Raw genomic sequence first — 19939 nt, 5'->3', positions numbered from 1 at the left:
TAACACAGTGCTGGGCATCTATTAGATACTAGCTTTTGGTTGTTTGAGGGGGAGGGTGATCATGCAAGTTTTGGGGAACAGGGTATCGATACCTATACATCATTCAGAACAACTCTGAGCTCTGCTCATTAGCACCCAGCTCTGTGAGCAGGACAGGGAGCCTGTGAGGGGAAGAGTCTGTCTCTCTGTATGGCAGCCTCGGTGGAATTCTCCCGATTTCCTAGGCCCCATATACCCGCTCTAGTTCCTCTTCCTCTAGGCGTCCAGAAGTACGGAGCAGTCACTCCCTACCTCTTCCCTTTTAGAAGGAATGAACTGCATGAACAAGAACCATGGCTGTGCTCACATTTGCCGGGAGACACCCAAAGGGGGGATTGCCTGTGAATGCCGCCCTGGCTTCGAGCTCACCAAGAACCAACGGGATTGTAAATGTGAGATACTTGGGATGGCAGTGGGAGACATGGGGAGACAGGGGACAAAGGGAGGGGTGTGGGGCCTCAACGGCAAGAGGTGGGAGGAAAAGGGAGCTTGGGAGAGGCAACCAGATAAAAGGGCCAGTAACTGTGTTACGGAGAACTGTGGTACCCAGGGAGAAGCAAGCTGACAGGCCTCCTGCCCTCTCTGCACAGTGACGTGCAACTATGGTAACGGTGGCTGCCAGCACACATGCGATGACACAGAGCAGGGCCCCCGGTGCGGCTGCCATGTCAAGTTTGTGCTCCATACCGACGGGAAGACATGCATCGGTGGGTGAGGCCAGGGGAGAACTCAGTCCAACTGTGAGTGGGGATGGGGCAGGGGCCCTTGGGAACCAAGGCAGCGGGGTGCACGTGGAGCCCAGCTGCTGGGCACAAAATGATTGGTGACTGAGTTGAAGATTCAAACAATGCAAGGTCTAGTGCGGGACAACTCTGAGGGATTGACACGCTCACCTGACCCTCTTCTCCTTTCCCACCTGTTGGTTCCACTGCCTCACCGCCCGGAGCCTCGCCAACCTCTTTATCCAGGACAAAGTGCTGCCAAACTGGGAATAATTAGCAGTGGTTCTTGTTGACCAAGGCTATGGCCGACGGAGGGGAGGAGGTCTGGGGCAGTGCAGGGTTAAGCCTGACCGGAGGCCCTGGCTGGTCGGTGCGGTGAGATGGGAGCTGTCATGGCGGGCTGTCCCCACCTGGAACTGAGGGTGGGACAGAGCGCTCTTTCCCGGAACAGCCAGCCCTGAACTGACAAATGGGGTTTCCTGACTCCAGGTATCTTTTTCCTCTTTATCCTTTCTCTCCTCACTCTCCTCCTACAAACCCCTCTTCCACTCCCCTCACCTCAGCCCCCCATTTCCTTCTCTCTCCTTCACATCCCAGAGGTACTCCCTCTCAGCTCTGCCTGTGGCCCTCTCACTTCCTCACCAGCTCCAACCTTCCATCCCTCTTGTCCTGATTTGCGGCCTTAACACCTGGATCCCTTTCCCTGACTTGCTAAGCCTTACCTCACATATCTTCAGGTCCCATAGATGGGTTTAATTTCTTAAATGTAATTCCTAATTCCCTAAGCCTTTAGGTCTTTCATGAAGGCCAGTTGCTACATGTTCACAGAGTACTGAAAAAGATGATGGGATGAGTGTCTCCTTGGAGAAGTGGGAAATAAAAGAGTTTGGGCAGGGGGAAAGGCTGTGCCTTGAGCCAGGCACGGGGTGAGCTTGTTCTGTGGGCACAGTACTTATGGATGGCCATTCACCTCGTGGGCTACAACATGCTGGGGGTGGGGAGGTGTGAACACAGTTACTCTGCATCTATCAGAGACATGACATTCAGCTTAAGAACCAGACTCTCCTCCATCTCACTCCAGAGACCTATTCCATCTCTGCAGACAGCACCGTCTTTCCCCCAGACACAAGAACAGGGGAACAGATGATGCTCTTAAAGCTCTCCCTCAGGTACCTGCTCCAGAGACTCGTGCACACAGTTCTGAAGTTCTCTAATTAAAACCTTACCTGCTACGTGTTTCCCTCTGAACTAACTCTTCAAAGAGCTTGGAACATTTTTAGGTCTTCATGTTGCCTTCTCTAGGCTGATTGTTCCAGCTCCTTTAATTTTTCCATCATAAATCTAATTCTGCTTTCCAACCTCCTACCATCCCCTAGACACAGTCACACATCCCCAGAGTCTCCCAAAAGAAATTGCACGCAGTCCCCAAGGAAAAGCTGCATGTATCAGGACAGAGCTCGGGGCCCGTAGTTGTGCGCAGGTCCCACTCAGGTTCCTTTCTATTCAGATGGTCCTGGGCATGGCTGCTTTTGAAAATACCCTTTAAGCTTGAGCTCTTCCCTAATGCAAGACCCATTCTGCCTTCTAGGCCTCAGCTAAGTGAGGTAGGAGAGAGCAAACGAGGCTGTTCTAAGGTTCACAGCCATGTTCTTTCTGACTTCCTCTCCCTCTTCTCCAAGAGAACTTATTTTACCTTGCCCTGCACCTCATTCTTCTTCCCAGCCCTGGTAGGAGGACACTTCATTGTTTGGGGCCATCAGGACATTCAGATTTGGTAGGGAGATTGAGGGCAGTATAGTTTAGCAGAAAGGGTGGGTGGGCAGCTTACAAGATTTGAGGTTAGATTCCAGCTCTGCCTTTGGCATGCTGTGTGGTACTGGGCCCATGACTGCCCTTCTCTGAGACTCAGTTTCTCATCAGTCATTTGGTGAGAGCCCAGCTTCTTTGAGGATTCCAGGCAGGACAAGGCTGGGGAGTGAAGTTTTGGAGTCACAGGGCTAGTCACCTGGGACTAGTGGTTTGGGCCTGCAGGGTTGGAGGGGGGCGTGGCCTGGGGGCACAATGGGCCACAGTGGCTCCTGCCCAGCATCTAAACAGCTTTTTTACAATGTCAAACAGGGGAAAGGCGGCTAGAGCAGCACATCCCCCCTCAGGCCGTTTCTAATGGTAAATATGTCTGCTCTCTCCGCTTGCTCTCACTGGCTTGCTAGGGGAAGGGCTAACCCGCTGGGGCTCCCACTAACCGCATGCCCACTGGACCCAGTCTGTCTGGGCTCCAGCCTGCCAGCAGGGGTCCCCTGGCAGCCTGGGTACTGGACCCACTCACTGAGTGTCTCCGGAGTCCCCAAGAGCTGGCCCAGTAGCCTTCATGTTGGTTTTGTCTTTCTTTGATCCTGTCACCCTCCTTCTCTCCTTTCCTGCTCCTTCCTTCCACCTTCTCCCTCACCCACCTTCTAACAACCATCTGCCTCCCTCCCTTTCTCTGCCTTATACACAGCTGAAGACCCAGCCAGCTCCACTTACCCATTGTGTCCACTGTGCCACCTGCGATAGGGGCAGGCTAGGATTTAGATGTCATCCTCTCCTTGGGGCTTCTTACCCACATTAGCGCACAGTCCCAGCATCACTCACCAGCCTCTTCCATCATAATGGTGTAGAGCATGACATGTGAGTTCAGACAGACCTGAGTCTGAATTCTGGCTCTGCCACCTTCTAACTGTATGATTTTAAACAAGCTACTTTCCTCTCTGATCCTCTGTTTATCTTCTGTAAAATAGGGAGGATGAGTCCTCCCTTAGGGTTGTTGTGATGACTGAGATAGTGCATATAGAGCATCTAGTAAGCTCTTGGTGCAGAGTAAGTTGTAATTTTAATACTGTGACCTGAAAAGCAAAGGTTGAAGCCAGGCCATCCTGCTGCCCCAACCCTGCCCTAGAGAACACTATCCTATAGGGGCGGGCAGCTATGCCTAGCTTTCTGTCAACCTGGGATGGACATTGTGCCAGCTCTGCTGCTTCCCATCCTGGATCCCTCAGAATCTACCTGGACTTGGCACATGATCTCTGTTCCCCTCTCCCTGCTCCAGGGCTTGGGGGACCTCTTCTTATGCTAAGAACATTCTTGGAGGGGATGGCTGGGCTCAGAGCCCTAACTCAAGGTTCCCTCCCACGTTCCTTCCATGATCTTGAGGAACCTCAGGAGAGACTAAAGTGGGAATTGCACATAGGAGATCACACTGTGGCTGCTCCCAAACCTGGGCATTTGAGGGACCAGGGCATGACCAGGGACTGACAAGAAGAGCTGGCCTTCTTCTGGTGCCTTTGCCTTGGCGGTCTCCTTGGTGAGACCAGAGTTTTAGGAGTCAAAAGATTCAAGATGATAGTAGTCTCTGATGCCTTTCTCATCAGTTCTCCTGATTCTAAGGACCACTCACCTCTCTTCTCTAGTGGAGGTCAGGGTCTTGAGATTTTGTCTAATGAGAGAATTCTAGGTCCCCCAGAGGATGGCCTTCACCTCCTCACAGTCCCTGTGTTAGGGCCTTGCACTATTTGAGCTGATGGTTTTTCCCTTGGCTCACCTGACACTCCTGGGCTGCAATTTAAACCTGTTTTTCTCCTACTCTGAATTCAGAAAATAGGGAGAGTGACCTATCCATACTTCCCCTACTCTAACCTCTCAGTGAAAGGAAAATTTACCAGTCAAGGGGAGGGGGGCAACAGGAGACCCTTAGCTCTGAGGTTCTCTCCTTCACCTGTCTTCTTATACCTTTCCTTCTCTGATTCTTCTTGTGCCCCCTCCTTTAACCTCCCCTAAACCAGTCTTCGAATTAGGAAAGTTACAACAGAACAGCCAGCTTACCTCCATCTGGTACTAAAAGGAGGGCTCAGAAGGAGCCGGAGGTGGCCTGGAAGGGGCTAGGAAATGACCGAGTAGGTGCTGTCTCCTCTGAGGATGACCAGTCAGTAACGGAACTAGGGTCTTTCTTAAGACAGCTGGGCAAGGAGGAAGAATTGATGGTCATCCCTCAAATGTCTTAGGAATCACCAGGCTCACTCCTCCCAAGAATGTCCCACCATGACCCACTCCCCCCACCTCCCCCACCAAATAGATAGTCAGTAGACAGAGGAGGAAACTCTTGTCTGTCCCTTCTTGTTCCCTGGCAGCGATTAGCTCCCATCCCTCCTTGCGCCCTCCCCTCTCCACCTCCTCCACCCCCTCAGCACATTCCTGCCTGACAGCTCTGGCTTGTACCTGCCTCACTGCTGTCCACCTTGTTTCAATCAAGTAGGGGGGCAGGGAAGTGGACTGCTTGGCTGCACTCGTGAGGGGATGGGGGCTGGGAGCCTCTGCTTGATGCTCCTAAAGCACAGGGAGGCAGCTGAGGCCTTCCCTTTGGGCCTCTATGCTCTCCATTATCTTAGAGTTTGGGAGTCCTCCAGCCCCATAACTGGTTGCCATCTCCTGCCTCCCTCCTAAACAGAGACCTGTGCTGTCAACAACGGGGGCTGTGACAGTAAGTGCCACGATGCGGCAACGGGTGTCCACTGCAGCTGCCCTGTGGGCTTCATGCTGCAGCCAGACAGGAAGACCTGCAAAGGTAAGGGCGTTCAGAGGACAGGAGTGTAGGGGTAAGGGGCTGAGGTTGGGATCTAAGATAAGATACCTAATATGGGACCACGCCTCCTCAACCCCATGGAGGCTACCCTGATTTTAAAGAACTGTGGATGTAACTAAGACTCGTCTTCTGTCTACCTTTCCCATCTCAGTTCAAGGGGCACAAAAATCTAACCAGTTCCTTAGTGTTCCCTGCACTATCTTGTTTTCTCTATTCTCATTCCTATCCTCTATGGGTCCCCAATCCTCTTTGTTAATGAACGTGCCATTTACATTTGTCCCTGGGTCTAGGATATTTGAGCCCTGTGTGTACTCAGAGTCACAAGTGTGTTCCATAACCTTCTTAACCCACATTCCCAAGACCTTCCCTGTGAAAAGACTATACTGGTCAGAGGGAGAATAGGGTAGCAGTTGAAAGCACTGATGCTGGAGTCTGGCTACTTAAGTTTAGATCCCAGCCCCACTTCTTATTGGCTCTGTGATACAGGGCAAGTTATTTAGCGTCTCTGTGTCTCAGTTTCACAATAATTGTACTTGTCAAATGCTGTAAGGGTTAAATGAGTTATACATAAAGTACTTAGAACAGTATCAAATGATAAAACACTTTGTGTTAGCTATTATAATTTCCCACATTGTCCAACCTATTTACCTTCCTTTAATTAGCCAGGTCTAGGGGAAAGGTGAGGGGGGCGGCGGGGGCGGGGCGGGGGAGGAGAGTAGCCATACCGAAAATAATGATTCATCAGGTCTGTGCTCCCTGGTCACAAGGAGTAGGGACTGGTAGGAGGTCTGGACTCATTCTTTGTGTCTTTTGGCCCAACAGCTGGCAGAGAGGATGGGGGAGGGCTGGGGCAGCAGGTCAGACAGCCAGAGTTGAGAGGTTTCCTGCTGGGAAGGACTGTTGACAGGTATGCTAAGAGTGAAGTGTAAGGCTGCCCTCCCTGGCCCTTCCCCCAAGCAGGGGTGAGTAGCCTGGGCCCTGTCTGCCACCAGCTTGGAGAACTTGACCTCAGGAAGGAAGCTGCTCACCCCACCCCCCTTCTCTTCCTAGTGCTGAAAGCTGCCTCAGGCCGGTTTCTCAGACCTCTCCCAGTCAGCCCCCTGCCTGGCCCATACCCCTCCCCCATCAGCTACCCAGCCTCACTGGCTCTTTGGAGGTCCTCCCTGCCTGGCCTGTCTCCCAGCTTCTCCTCTCTGAAGGGCTGCCCCTTTGAATCTCGACCTCTCTGTGCTGCCTCCTCATCTGCCCTCCTGGGCCGTGACAGGCAGAGATGTCGCAGAAAGGGATAAACCCTATCCACCAGCCTTTTGGAGAAGGGCCATAAACAGCAGAATGAAGGGCATGGACTAGCCCTGTAGGTCAAATGCCCACCACTTTGTGCTCCAGGCAACTCTCTGAGGGCCTCACTCTGGTTCCCATGTCCCCCTTCTAAGAGGACTCAGTCTGAGGAAAGGTGTTCTAATGGCACAGATCCCCTGAATAGGGAGGAAACAGAGATGAGAGAGTGAAAATCAGAAGGGCAGGCTCAGGACTCTCTTTGATTTTCCATCTCTGTGAGGGAGGGATCTTGTATCCTTATTTGTCCTCAGCCTTCAGTACTACCTTTGATTTTCTCTTTGTCCTGCTTTCCCAGACATAGATGAGTGCCGCTTGAACAATGGAGGTTGTGACCACATTTGCCGCAACACAGTGGGCAGCTTTGAATGCAGCTGCAAGAAGGGCTATAAGCTTCTCATCAATGAGAGGAATTGCCAGGGTGAGCAGAATTGAGCTAAGGGGAAAGCCTTGGAAAGGTTCTTGGGGTAGGAGAGCTTCAAGGAGGCCAGAGTCTGAGAAACTCAGTAGACACTGTGGAGAGTTTCCTTAAGCAGTGCTGCGCTGCAAGTTAGTAAATGTATGCCTCCTTGGTGGCCCAGTATTACGACTGGGGCACATAGCTTGGCAAGGATTGAGGGCTGGATTTTACCCCAATTCATATCCTTGGCAGGGTCTGACCTGCCTAAGTGGCCCTGATCCCTAGGCATCAGATCTTGCAGTTCTTGATTCCAAGGACTCCAAGTGGAGGGAGCACAGGGGATGGGTAGGCATTGCTGAATTGCTAGGGCTGGGCCATGAGTAAGGACTTTCAATTTAAGGGGGAGAGCCAAGGCCCCTCACTTGGGCCCTTCACCTGAGCAAGGGGTCCCAGGTCAAGTCTCTCAAAACAGATTCAATGGTTTAAATTCTTGCTCTTCCAGATATAGATGAGTGTTCCTTTGATCGAACCTGTGACCACATATGTGTCAACACACCGGGAAGCTTCCAGTGCCTCTGCCATCATGGCTACCTGCTGTATGGTGTCACTCACTGTGGGGGTAAGCCAGCAATTTGGCCCCTCTCACCTCCTCACCCTTCAACTGAACAAGCCTTGTGGCTATGGGCAATCCCCAGGTACACGTGCCATGTCTGCATCCATCGTGATGAAATGGGAGGAATTAAGACAACTGGGAATCAGGTATCAGGGAACAGCAGCCTGCCTCCAAAGTTTTTATCTCCCATCCCCATCACTGTTTTTTGACTCCCATCCTTAGTTCCCAAATTACAGCCCTACTCACAAGTAGGAGTGGAAGGCTTTAAAAAGCTCATCAGCTTGGCCCCTTCTCGATCATCCTTTTGACTGTGGACAGAGATAAGTGAAGGAAGTCTGAGGTTTGAGCTCTTCTCAAGCCAGTAGTCATCTTGAACCAAAGGTCCTTACTGTCCGCTCCCTGGCTACTTCCCCCGCCCCCCCTCCCCAATGTTTATCTCTGTCTCCCTACTCCTTCTTCTAGATGTGGATGAGTGCAGCATCAATCGGGGAGGTTGCCGCTTTGGCTGCATCAACACTCCTGGCAGCTACCAGTGTACTTGCCCAGCAGGCCAGGGCCGGCTGCACTGGAATGGCAAGGATTGCACAGGTGGGCAGCACCCTCTGCTGGCCATAGATGGCACTGCAGTTTCATGAAGGCGGGCAGCGGGTGAGTGGAGAGGGGGTAGTGAGGAGTTCCATGTTGAGGAAAGTATGAGGTAGTAAAGGGTGGAGAAATTAGCCATTTGAGTTAGAGATATGAAGTTTCCAGTAAATAATCCCTTCATTCCTGTCCCTTTGTCAGATTCCATGTACAATTATTCTGCATGTAGCTAATTCTCTTCCTCCAAATTACCCAGTTCGGGGAGATGGGGAGAGAGAAGGCCCTCTCTTCCTCAGGCTTTTCTCCCCTCCCTAGAGCCGGTAAAGTGTCAGGGCAGTCCTGGTGCCTCGAAAGCCATGCTCAACTGCAACCGGTCTGGCAAGAAGGACACCTGTTCCCTGACCTGCCCCTCCAGGGCCCGGTTTTTGCCAGGTACAGAGAAGAAGTTGCTGGAGGGCTGGTGGGGAGGAAATATGGCTGTTCAGGCAGCTCGTCTGCTCCCCTTAGAATCTTTCAACTAGTGGGAGTTGTGGGGTCAGGTCAGAGCTGTGACAGCCTCTTTTTCTCAGAGTCTGAAAATGGCTTCACGGTGAGCTGTGGCACCCCCAGCCCCAGGGCCACTCCAGCCAGAGCTGGTCACACCGGGAACAGCACAAACTCCAACCACTGCCATGGTGAGCACCAGCCCAGAGGCCTGTTTCCACCCTATTCTCTTGCTTATTGACCCCTTTTCCTCTTCTTCATTAACTACCCTGGCCTTTTTTCTGGATTCCTTTCTTTGTTCTGTAATTCTCCAGCCCTGCTACCATCTCTCTGCCCCTAACATCTGATTTCCTTGGCTTTCCTTATCCCTCTCCTCCAGCCAAGCCCTTAGCTTATCACCCAGCTTCTCAACACCCTCCACAGCAACCTTACCCTCATGGGGCCCCCAGGCTGTGCTGAGTTTCTACCATCCCTCTAGAGGCTGCAGTGCTGTCGGTTAAACAGCGGGCCTCCTTCAAGATCAAGGACGCCAAATGCCGTTTGCACCTGCGAAACAAAGGCAAAATGGAGGAGGCCAGCAGAATCCTGGGGCCAGGTCTGGACTGGGGACCACACTCCAATGGGCTATCTGGCCACCAAACCCTTCCCATCTCTCAGCTCTTCTGCTTAGCGAGATCTCCAAAAACCCACTGGCACCCTGAACTCTGTAAAGAGCAAGGGCAAAAGCAGTTGTAGGCATAGGCTCAAGGAAGTCCTAGGATATTACTCACACCAACTAATTAGTATCCTAGACTAGAAGAGAATTGAGATAGTTGCAGTCAAGAGATCTAGTGAGGTCTGTCTGGCTTGGGGTGGAAAAGTGAGAGCTGGGAGTGAGAACTCTCCCTGTCCCCAAGGGATGCCCCTGGGGTTAACAAGGCCTCTCCCCCAGGTGGTGCCCCCTGCTCTGACTGCCAGGTCACTTTCATCCACCTCAAATGTGACTCCTCTCGGAAGGGCAAGGGCCGGCGGGCCCGGACCCCTCCAGGCAAAGAAGTCACTCGGCTCACCCTGGAACTGGAGGCAGAGGTCAGAGCCGAAGAAACCACAGGTGGGACTGGGGGCACTGTTGGAAGGAGGGTGGAAAGGGGAGGGCAGAGGTAGGGAAACAACAGGTCTCAATAGCAAAGGGACCGGTGGAGCCTGTACTAAGGGCAGACCCTGCCTAATGCCAAACCCAAGAGCCAGTCCCTCTTACCTTAGCTCCGATCTTTGCTCCCTTGTCCTCCTGTTCACACTTTCTTTCTCTTCCTTCCATGACCCATACCACCATCCACCACCAGCTGGCTGTGGGCTACCCTGTCTCCGACAGCGGATGGAACGGCGGCTGAAAGGGTCCCTGAAGATGCTTAGAAAGTCCATTAACCAGGACCGCTTCCTCCTGCGCCTGGCAGGCCTTGATTATGAGCTGGCCCACAAACCGGGCCCAGTAGCTGGGGAGCGAGCCGAGCTGGTGGAGGCCTGTAGACCTGGGCAGCACCGCACTGGGGCCAAGTGTGGTAAGGGAGCTTGCGGGGATCCAGGGGATCATGGGAGTGGGGAAGGCCCACCTAGGGCCTGACATAGAGCAGAACACTTTATGGCCTCAGTTGCATCTCTTAAATTGTGAGGCAGCCAAGACCCTCCTGTCCAACATCCTCCCCTCCCTAGTCCCAGACTGAAATCTAGAAGGACAACAGGTAGGACCAACAACCCTCCTGCACATGGCTTTGGTTCCTAACTCTTTCAAGCAGGATTCTGTTTCCAGACAAAGTGATTCTCCTTGAATCTGGGGGAGTGGGGAGTCCTAGGCCTGGGTGGTGGGAAATAGGGGGGGTGGGTGGCTAGCGCGGCCGACTCTCCCTCAGTCAGCTGCCCGCAGGGAACGTATTACCACGGCCAGACGGAGCAGTGTGTGCCATGCCCAGCGGGCACCTTCCAGGAGAGAGAAGGGCAACTCTCCTGCGACCTTTGCCCTGGGAGTGATGCCCACGGGCCTCTTGGAGCCACCAACGTCACCACATGTGCAGGTGCCAGGGGAACAAATAATAGAGTGGGGTAGGGTGGGCACTGGGACGCCCATGGGCATGGGATTTCCCAAGGGCAGGCCCAGGCTCCAGGCCACTCGCCTAGTCAACATCCTGTTTTGTGCCTCTGTCCCCTGAGACTGGGTGACCCCAAAGGGATGATCAGGTCCATCCCCATCAGAGTTGGGCCCTTGGTTCATTGCAGGTCAGTGCTCACCTGGCCAACACTCTGTAGATGGGTTCAAGCCCTGCCAGCTATGTCCACGTGGCACCTACCAACCTGAAGCAGGACGGACTCTGTGCTTCCCGTGTGGTGGGGGCCTCACCACCAAACATGAGGGGGCCATCTCCTTCCAAGACTGTGACACCAAAGGTGAGTGGGCTACTCACCCCACTAGGGAACTCCCCTACCCAAACTACTTCCCCAAAACTCTCCAGATCCAAGTTTGTTACCCCCCCATCTTCCCCAAACCAGGAAAGGTCCAGCTGCCTGACCGACCACACCATCCTGCTCATAGGACCCATCCTGACCCTCCGTAAGCCACAAGCCTGGGAATTGGGGAACAAATAGCAGTCTCAATTACCACTCTGCTTTGGCGAGCTAGTGGCACATTCCCCTCAATACTGCAAATGAGTTTCTGTATAAGTCTGGCACTATGCTCAGTTCCTGAAAGAAAAGGATTGCCAACCGCTCTATCAAGTTTGTTTTACCCTGGGCTTAAATTCTGGCTTGACTAGGAAAAGTTGGAACTCTGGAAGGAACTTTGGTGTCTTCAGGCTCCTGATTCTCCAGAACGAATGTGTCCTGCCCATCCCATGCCCCAGAACTCCCAGGTGCCTACCATCTAAACTCCTACTTTCCCCCTTTCCTGCAGTCCAGTGCTCTCCGGGGCACTACTACAATACCAGTATCCATCGCTGCATTCGCTGTGCCATGGGATCCTATCAGCCTGACTTCCGTCAGAACTTCTGCACCCGCTGTCCAGGAAACACGAGCACTGACTTCGATGGCTCTACCAGTGTAGCCCAGTGCAAGAGTAAGTGGCAGACCAGGCTGTGGAAAAGGGGTTAGAGATGGCTGAGAGCAATGGGTCTGGGAAGAAGTGGATTGGGGCAGTAAACTGACAGGGAGCAGGGCTGAGGAGTAGATGGGCAGGAAAATCCTACCCTCCGTTTCTCCCCAACCCACTCAACCTCAAGACCAGTTGCTGGGCTAGGCCCTATAGCACCCTCTCCCTGGAGACAGGTGATGGAGAGGCAAAGACAGGTGAGGTGAGATGAAAAGGTACTAAAAGAGCAGGAAGGAAGGTAGACCCAGAACTTGGAGAATAATGAACTAGGAAGGTGGCTACCTACATGTGTCTGATTTCCACTTCAGAACTCTTCAATTTCCCTGACCCATTTCCCCACTGACTTCCCTTTTCTTTCTTGCTCTGTCCACCGGCGCTTGGCTACAGATCGTCAGTGTGGTGGGGAGCTGGGTGAGTTCACTGGCTATATTGAGTCCCCCAACTACCCAGGCAACTATCCAGCTGGCGTGGAGTGCGTCTGGAACATCAACCCCCCACCCAAGCGCAAGATCCTTATCGTGGTACCCGAGATCTTCCTGCCATCTGAGGACGAGTGTGGGGACGTCCTCGTCATGAGAAAGAACTGTGGGTGGCTGCAGAGCTGGGCCAGGGAAGGGTAGTTCAAATCTGGTTGGGAGGGAGAGAGAGAAGATTGGTACAAGAAGAAGTTGGGCAGTGACCAGACAGGGCCTGGGAGGAAAGAAGCTAACAAAGGAAATCAGCAGTGAATGCTACATGTCCAAAGGACAGCAGAGTTAAGAAAGCCAGCAGTGGGACTAGAACTCCAGTCGTGTTACATGGGTCACTTTCCTATTCTAGCATGTTTGCCCATGCTAGAATGCCCATCCCATTCATTTAAATGGCAAATTTCTTACACTATGTGAGTGCCTGGATGTCAAAGAGGAGTTGTGGAACAAGCCCAGGGCAGTGGGAGACAATATGTACATCTTGTGGGGTGAGGGAGGTGCATGCACAGGGGAGAGCCTCTGTCAGCATGGTTCCTTTTCCCAAGCCCTGCTGTGCTCCTGATCTGCTGCTTGCCTTCCCAGCCTCCCCATCCTCCATTACCACCTATGAGACCTGCCAGACCTATGAGCGCCCCATCGCCTTCACAGCCCGCTCCAGGAAGCTCTGGATCACTTCAAGACAAGCGAGGCCAACAGTGCCCGTGGCTTCCAGATCCCCTATGTTACTTATGATGGTAAGCATTGGCAGCAGAGCCAGGGAGGTGGGTGAGAAAGGGCAGGCTCATGGACTTTGGGAGGCAGCAAGGGGAGCAGGAAGAGTTCCAACCCCTAAACCCCTCTCCTTGGTTGACTTTGCAGAGGACTATGAGCAGCTGGTAGAAGACATTGTGCGAGATGGCCGGCTCTATGCATCTGAAAACCACCAGGAGATTTTAAAGGCAAGTGAATATAAACAACATGAATGTGTAACATCGTGCAGGGAATATGCTAAGTGCTTACATGAATATTCTCATTTGATACACACAACAGCTCTATGCAGTAGCTACTTTCCTCATTCCCAGTATACAGATGAGAAACCTGAGGCACAGAGAATTACAGAACTTGCCCAGTGGTAAAACTGGGATTTGAGCCTAAATTCGTCTGATTGTAGTATCACGCACTCCTTGGGAGAAGAGAAAAAGATGAGATGAAATGTCTCCTACCTCTTCCATCAAAAAACATAGGGAAAATGAGGTATAGAAAGGTGCTTTTGCATAAGTCCCCTCCTTCTTACTCCCTCCTCAGCTCCCACAGAAAAGCAGATTAGCACAGCATTTCTCAGTTAATTCAGTACAGTCCTCTTTTAAAGGAAAGGAAATGTTCCCAATATTAAAGAATGGACTAGACACCTGGGTCCGTGAATCCCAGTTTGAGAAAATCACTGAAGAAACTATGGTCCTAGTCCTAGTATTATCCTTCACAAATTATTAATGCAAAAAATTTATCTGATTAATGATGTTTGTATTATCATCAAAATAAGAGACGTGATGACAAAAATCTCCTAGAACTTGCAGACTGCAAAGAATATAATTTCAGCAATGCTTTTCAAACATTTTTTTAAAGCACCTGAACTCTTATTATAAATGTGCTGTGGAACTGTTTTGATTAAGTGGAGATGAAAGGCTGGAAGCCCTACCTCTTATTTTAAAAATCCGCTGATGCAATGGAAAGAACACTAGCCTAGAAGCCAGAAGGTCTGATGTACAGTGGATGACCTAGTAGGTCCTCCACATATGTTGCTATTGCAGCAGCGTGATCAGTAAAGGCCTCTGAGTGGAAGAGACCTGAATGAGATAAAGGACCATGCATTAAACAATCAAGAGAAGAGTGTTCCAAGCTAAGAAGCATGGGAGCGGTGTGGCATGTTCACCTTGAAAAGCCCATTGCGGCTCAGCAGAGTAAGGAAGAGTCGAGGGGGATGAAAGATACAGAGGTCACAGATCACATTCCACTTATGGGCTATGCAAGGCACTCACCTTTACTCAGTGAAAAGAACCAGAGAAGTGTTTTCAATGGAAAAGGACATGATCTAATTAAAAACCAAAAAAGTCACTCTGGCTGTTGTGGGTAGAAGCAGAAGGTAAGCAGAAGCATGGAGACCAATTAGGAGGCTATTGCAATAGTCCAAGCGAGAGATGATGGTGGCTTGGACAGGTAGTAGCTATGGAGACACTGAGAAATGGTCAGACCCTGGATTTATTTTAAAGGTAGAATCAAAAGGATTTGCTGTGGTTGTGAGTAAAAGATAGGAGTCAAGGATGATTTCAAGGACTGGGACCTAGGCAATGTCAGGATGGGGCTGCCATTGACTGAGTTATAGAATTCTAAAGGAGGAACAGATGGTAGGGTGGGAATCCAGAGTTCACCTCTGGGTATATCTATTAAACATCAAGAGAGGCTGCTGCTGAGTTGAAGCGGGGTTCCTCTTTCCCACCCTTGATGCTGAGGCTGACATTGCCACCTGCCATCCTCTGCAGGACAAGAAGCTCATCAAGGCCTTCTTTGAGGTACTGGCCCATCCCCAGAACTACTTCAAGTACACAGAGAAGCACAAAGAGATGCTGCCAAAATCCTTCATCAAGCTGCTCCGCTCCAAAGTTTCCAGTTTCCTGAGGCCCTACAAATAGTACCTCTAGGCCCAAGACCCAGGTTTTGAAGACCCCAGACTCCTTAGCCCTCAGAGCCGGCAGCCCTTACCCTCATACAAGGAATTCTCTCCTCTCTTTGGAGAAAAAAAATATCCTGTACAGACCACAAACTCTCCCTTTCTGTCTCTCTAGCTTCCTTTCTTTGTATCTCTCTGCCTCTCTCTCACTCTCTTTCCTTCTCTCCTGTTTTCTCTTTTCCTACATTCTCCCTGGAAAAGCCATTCAGTGCTGGCTCTATTCCCCCAAGGGGTGAAGAAACGGTACCTCCATCCCCTCCCCAACCACACTACCCATTTTACCAGCTCACATCCCTTACTCCATTAGCTTGGAAGGGTGCTAGAGACCTACCGAAAGAAGTGGGTCTAGTGGGGAATGGGGAGGGAGAAGAGGGGTTTCTCCCATTATAGGGTTGTGCCTTGCTAGTCAGGAGCCCAAATGTTCCCTGGCTGTGCTCCCCAGGTGATTCTAAAAGCCCAGGGTTCTGCCAAAGAAGCCTTTGACTTGGAGGCTTAATGCCAGCACTAGTCCTCTGGGACACGTGGTTTGAGCCCTGAACTGCCCACAGAGACAGCTTCTCTGTCTATACAGCTCCTTTCCTTCCCCCACATATGTATGTGCCTGGGGTCCAGTCCATGAGGGCTTACAAAAGGCCCACACCACTGGGCTAGTGGACACCACTGAATGAGGAAGAGCAGCAGGCATTGCCATGTTGAATGCACCATTGTCACTCCCAGAGAAAGAATATAGCTCTGCAGGACAGAAACCAGGTTTTAAAGCATCACCAAGAAAAAGGGCGGGGAGTCGGGGAAGGAAAAAATGTATCATCTAAATGACTAGACTACGGAACAATTGGAAGCCAGCCTCAAACACTAATTCCTTTTCTTACTTGTTTTCCCTGGCCCAGCCATCCCCTCACCCCTACCCAAGTGCTCCCTGGGGGAGCCCACTCCCTTTACTAAGTGTTGTCCTTAAAGAATCATGGCTGCTGAGTGGAAGCCGACCTGGGCCTTGCCCCAGAATTCTTTCCCTTGTAGCCACAGATGGCTTGTGGGCTCCACCAAAGAGGACTCTGCTCTGTAGCCAGCCCAGAGCCACCTACCTCTGGTCCCAGGCTGTGGGCAGCAAGAGGAATGTGTGTGCACTTGGCAAGACTTCTGCCCACCCTGTCCACATCTAATAAGTGCAATCGTTTTGAGTCTTTCTATGTTGTCTAGAGGGAAGGGTTTTTGTTTTCTGGTTTTGTTATTTTGTTGTTGTTGTTTTTCTCCTCTATTAGAACAACCCTATTTATAGTTGCCCAAGAGAGAAGAGTATATGTTTGGAATGGAAGAAAAAAAGGTTTTGAAATCTCATGAACCTGGAGTGCTGGAGCATCTGATTTATCTCTACTATCTGTCTCAACTCTCCGACCAGTGGCCATCCAGACCTCTAGAGCCCTCAGCTTGGGTAACCCAGGACTGTGGCTCAGAGGCACCAGATGTGTAAGACCATAATTCTGGGGACTATATGAAGCAGGAAGGAGAGGGACCTGTGTTTGATAAACCAATCCTGTTATCCCTGTGCCTCTCAATGGATTTGGTATGGACCTCATGATTGTAGAGGCCAATGGAATTGGTCAGTGATTCTCCACTCCAAGTAGAGAAAAGCTCCATCTTTTCCCTGTCTTCATCCTGTTTTCCCCTGGTAAACACATGGAAGAGGATCAGGACAAACCCCCTGGGGATGGGCTGACTCAAGGCCTTAAGGACAGAGAGATGGCTGGGGGAGCCAAGAATAGGACAGTTACCTAGACCTGAAGTTGTTTGCCTGACCTTGGCCATTCTGCCTATCCCTACCTGTTTGCTGTTCCCTCTCGGAGTTGACTTCAAGCCTAGCTTCCTCACGTACTGTTTTTCAAAAGGAAGAAGAATCAAGTCCATGCCCGAGCCCAGATCCTGCACACACTGCACCCTCAGACTACTGCTGCCTGTAAAATTATTTTCTGTTTGCTCCTTTTAGTTCCCCTAAAGCTATAGTCTTTTTTAATCAAAGGCTACCAACTGACTCCTAGTGTTTATTTCTAAGTAACTGTCCCAGGTTATTGTTCTCCAAAGAGCCTCAACTCTAAATAAAGGAGTCTGACATCCCCCCAGTCAGTAGCATTCACCAGCCAAAACAGCCTTAGGTAGTGGGGAGCCAATGTCACAGCTAGATCCCCTGACATCCATTAGTCATGGCCCTTAGGTGTGGAATATTTGGCTGCCTTTGTCTCTCTGGGTCAAAGAGGGCACTTCTATAAAGATCCAAAATGGCTGCTTTCTAGCAGGGAAGTGGTCATTTAATAGGAACATTCATACTTCCCAGGAAATGCCAGGAAAACTGCTTTAATCAACTTTGACCATCCTGATTCTCCACCAGAAGCTAGGATAACTTTCTGATTCCTCTCTACCATTTCACATTTCTCTTAGAAAGCTAGTCAGAGTGCTTCTCAATTTATGCCTTCAGGGTCTGGCTTCTCCTTGCTATCTTCTTTTCCTGTCACCACATACATACAAACACATTTCCTCCAATCATTTATTCCATTTTCTGGGACCTGCAAATGATTTCCAGAGTATGGAAAGTTTAGACCACTAGGCTTCTTAACTGATGTCAAGACAGATCTTGGTGAGCTGGTGAAGACCTGCTAATGTCCACCAAGTTCAATTTGGGTTGTCCAAGAAGGGGGTTAAGAACTCAGGCAAAGCTGCTGCTGAACCTATGGAGGAAGCTGACTCTGGGGAAATCAAACTAGGGATTAGGAGGACTGGAGAAAGAGTCAACACTCAGGGACTCTCTAGGCCTTTACGGTTCAGACAGAAAAACAAGATTTTATACAGTGTAGAGAAGTAGAAAGATGGTATAATGGGAACCCTTCATAAAATCAGCCCAGAGGCCTCTCTGCAGGATGGGTGTTTACAGGACCACAGAACTGTAAGGCTTCATTTACTTTAATATAAAACCTGCCCTGATTTGAGTTTGGGAATGGGAAGCCATTTCTGCAAGGGCTCTGAGCACCAAGTGATGCATATCAGAAAGGCACTTATATCCTTAGCAACATGCAATCACTTTTACTTCTCTGTCTCCCTCTTTCTGTATTATTAGGCCAGGCCCATTCCCTGAACTGAAGGAACTCTCAGAGTCAGGAGAAAACTGACCAGAGTCTGGACTTGAGTTGCCCTGCCCCAGGCCTACAAATCCCAAGAGGTTTGACATTGAGCTGTGACTGTTCTGACTTCCCCAGGATTGAGTTAGTTTCAGGTGGTGGAGGTTCAAATTTTTTGCTGAAAGTTCAGTAATACAGTCCTGGTCTTTGGCTCTAATGAAACTATTTATATCTAAGAAGTGCTCTCCATATGCATCTTTGAGGTGACTCTGGAGTAGATTAGGAGGTCCTATCTCAAAATGTCAGAAAACATTCTAGAGCATTCAAACTTTTGTACTTGCTGCTTAACCTCAATATAAGAGGGTCAAACTAGAGGGAGGGAGACAAAGCATAACTGACCATAAGCAGAAAATAATGTTATCCTGCTTGGCTTGTTTCTTAAGCATAGTAAGAAAAAAGTGGAAGCAAACAACACAAGGATATCTTTAAATTTGACCTGTCTCAGTAGTAGCACACCATGTCTTTGGGCTATTATTTGGACTAGGAACCCTTCAGGAAATTATATGATTAGAGGGAATATAATCCCAGTTCTGTTATCAGCTTATCTAGCCACACAGACTATAGCAGTATGGACAAAAAGAAAACTTAATTCTTCCTTGAGAGTTGAACTGAAGTTTCAGAGAATAATCATTACCATGTGGGAAGCTTGCTTTTTCATGCAGGAGACATCTCAAAATATTGTATTTATAGCTGCCTTCCACTGCTGCCGATATAGTAAGCATCTCTTACACAATCAATAATAAACAGTAAATGATGCGGTTCATAGAATATTTTGCACTTCGGGGAAAAATGTATCTGAACTTGTAAAAAGAAATGTTTGGATTTTGTATTGTCTTATTATTATTATTATTATTATTATTATTATATTATTATTATTATTATTAAAATACTAATGAAATGCCTCAGCCTGGCATTTTATCCTCTGTCTCAACAGCTTATCCTAGAGCTAGAAAAAGCTTTGAGGAGACTACGTGTCTTCTGGCTTCTACATAGGACTTAACCCAAAATTTTCATTTATTCATCTTATTCCTAATGGTTATAGAATTTGAAAAAGCTTGTTTCTTTTGTCTATTTTTAAAATCAGTATCAAGAATTATCTCCTGAGAGGGATCTAGGGGGTAGGGAAAATTTAGGATATTGTTCTTTCTTACCACAGTACAGTTCCCAAAATCTAGCCAGGCCACAAGTGGATCAGAAACCTCCCTAGTCTAGCAAAGCCAGACTCAACCAAGGTTGTTCTTTTTATGCAGTACATTCTTAGCCATCAAACAGAATTCTGATATACAAATCATTCAGCCACTACCACCATCACTATTACAGGGCACAGGAAAGCAATTCCCAACCTCTTATAAATGAACAGTCCCAATTTCTAGGCTCAGAGATGATAGATAATTCTTGTTGCAATTATATAATTATCCGACATGAAATATTATTGGATTTAATATCTACATGACATAGCCATTTAAAAGGAACACGGAAAAATCTACCTGATCAAAAATATGGTAGGCTGGCCTACCAGAATCCTGAACATCCCCCTCTAATAGGTGCATTCATTCCACAATTACTGAGCTCTTGCTACATGCCAGGCATGGTGCATCAGGCTACCACAGCTTGATAACAACAGCCATGCTCATGATCCATAAAAGATTCTAATTACAACTGATCTTTCCACATAGATTTCTCTAAAGGAGAGAGAATCC

At 49.7% G+C, this 19939-nt stretch overlaps 1 protein-coding gene across 1 annotated transcript in view; it reads left to right on the top strand.

The window, feature by feature from the left end:
- Positions 1-19007, top strand: part of SCUBE3 (signal peptide, CUB domain and EGF like domain containing 3) — a 37173-nt gene extending 18166 nt beyond the window's left edge. The window contains 20 exon segments of the mRNA XM_039856188.1: positions 306-431; positions 630-746; positions 2880-2927; positions 5242-5358; positions 7010-7132; positions 7614-7730; positions 8187-8312; positions 8622-8738; positions 8876-8980; positions 9268-9384; positions 9721-9879; positions 10112-10327; positions 10676-10837; positions 11040-11207; positions 11710-11871; positions 12292-12489; positions 12954-13040; positions 13043-13105; positions 13230-13309; positions 14888-19007. Coding sequence (XP_039712122.1) covers positions 306-431; positions 630-746; positions 2880-2927; positions 5242-5358; positions 7010-7132; positions 7614-7730; positions 8187-8312; positions 8622-8738; positions 8876-8980; positions 9268-9384; positions 9721-9879; positions 10112-10327; positions 10676-10837; positions 11040-11207; positions 11710-11871; positions 12292-12489; positions 12954-13040; positions 13043-13105; positions 13230-13309; positions 14888-15037 — 2558 coding nt within the window. The 3' untranslated portion in view covers positions 15038-19007.
- Positions 19008-19939: the final 932 nt, after the last annotated feature.

This window comes from Pteropus medius, unplaced genomic scaffold (assembly GCF_902729225.1).
Source record: "Pteropus medius unplaced genomic scaffold, Ma_sr-lr_union100, whole genome shotgun sequence".
NCBI lineage: Eukaryota > Metazoa > Chordata > Mammalia > Chiroptera > Pteropodidae > Pteropus > Pteropus medius.
The sequence above is the reverse complement of the archived record's forward strand: the minus strand, read 5'-3'. Positions and strand labels throughout refer to the sequence as shown.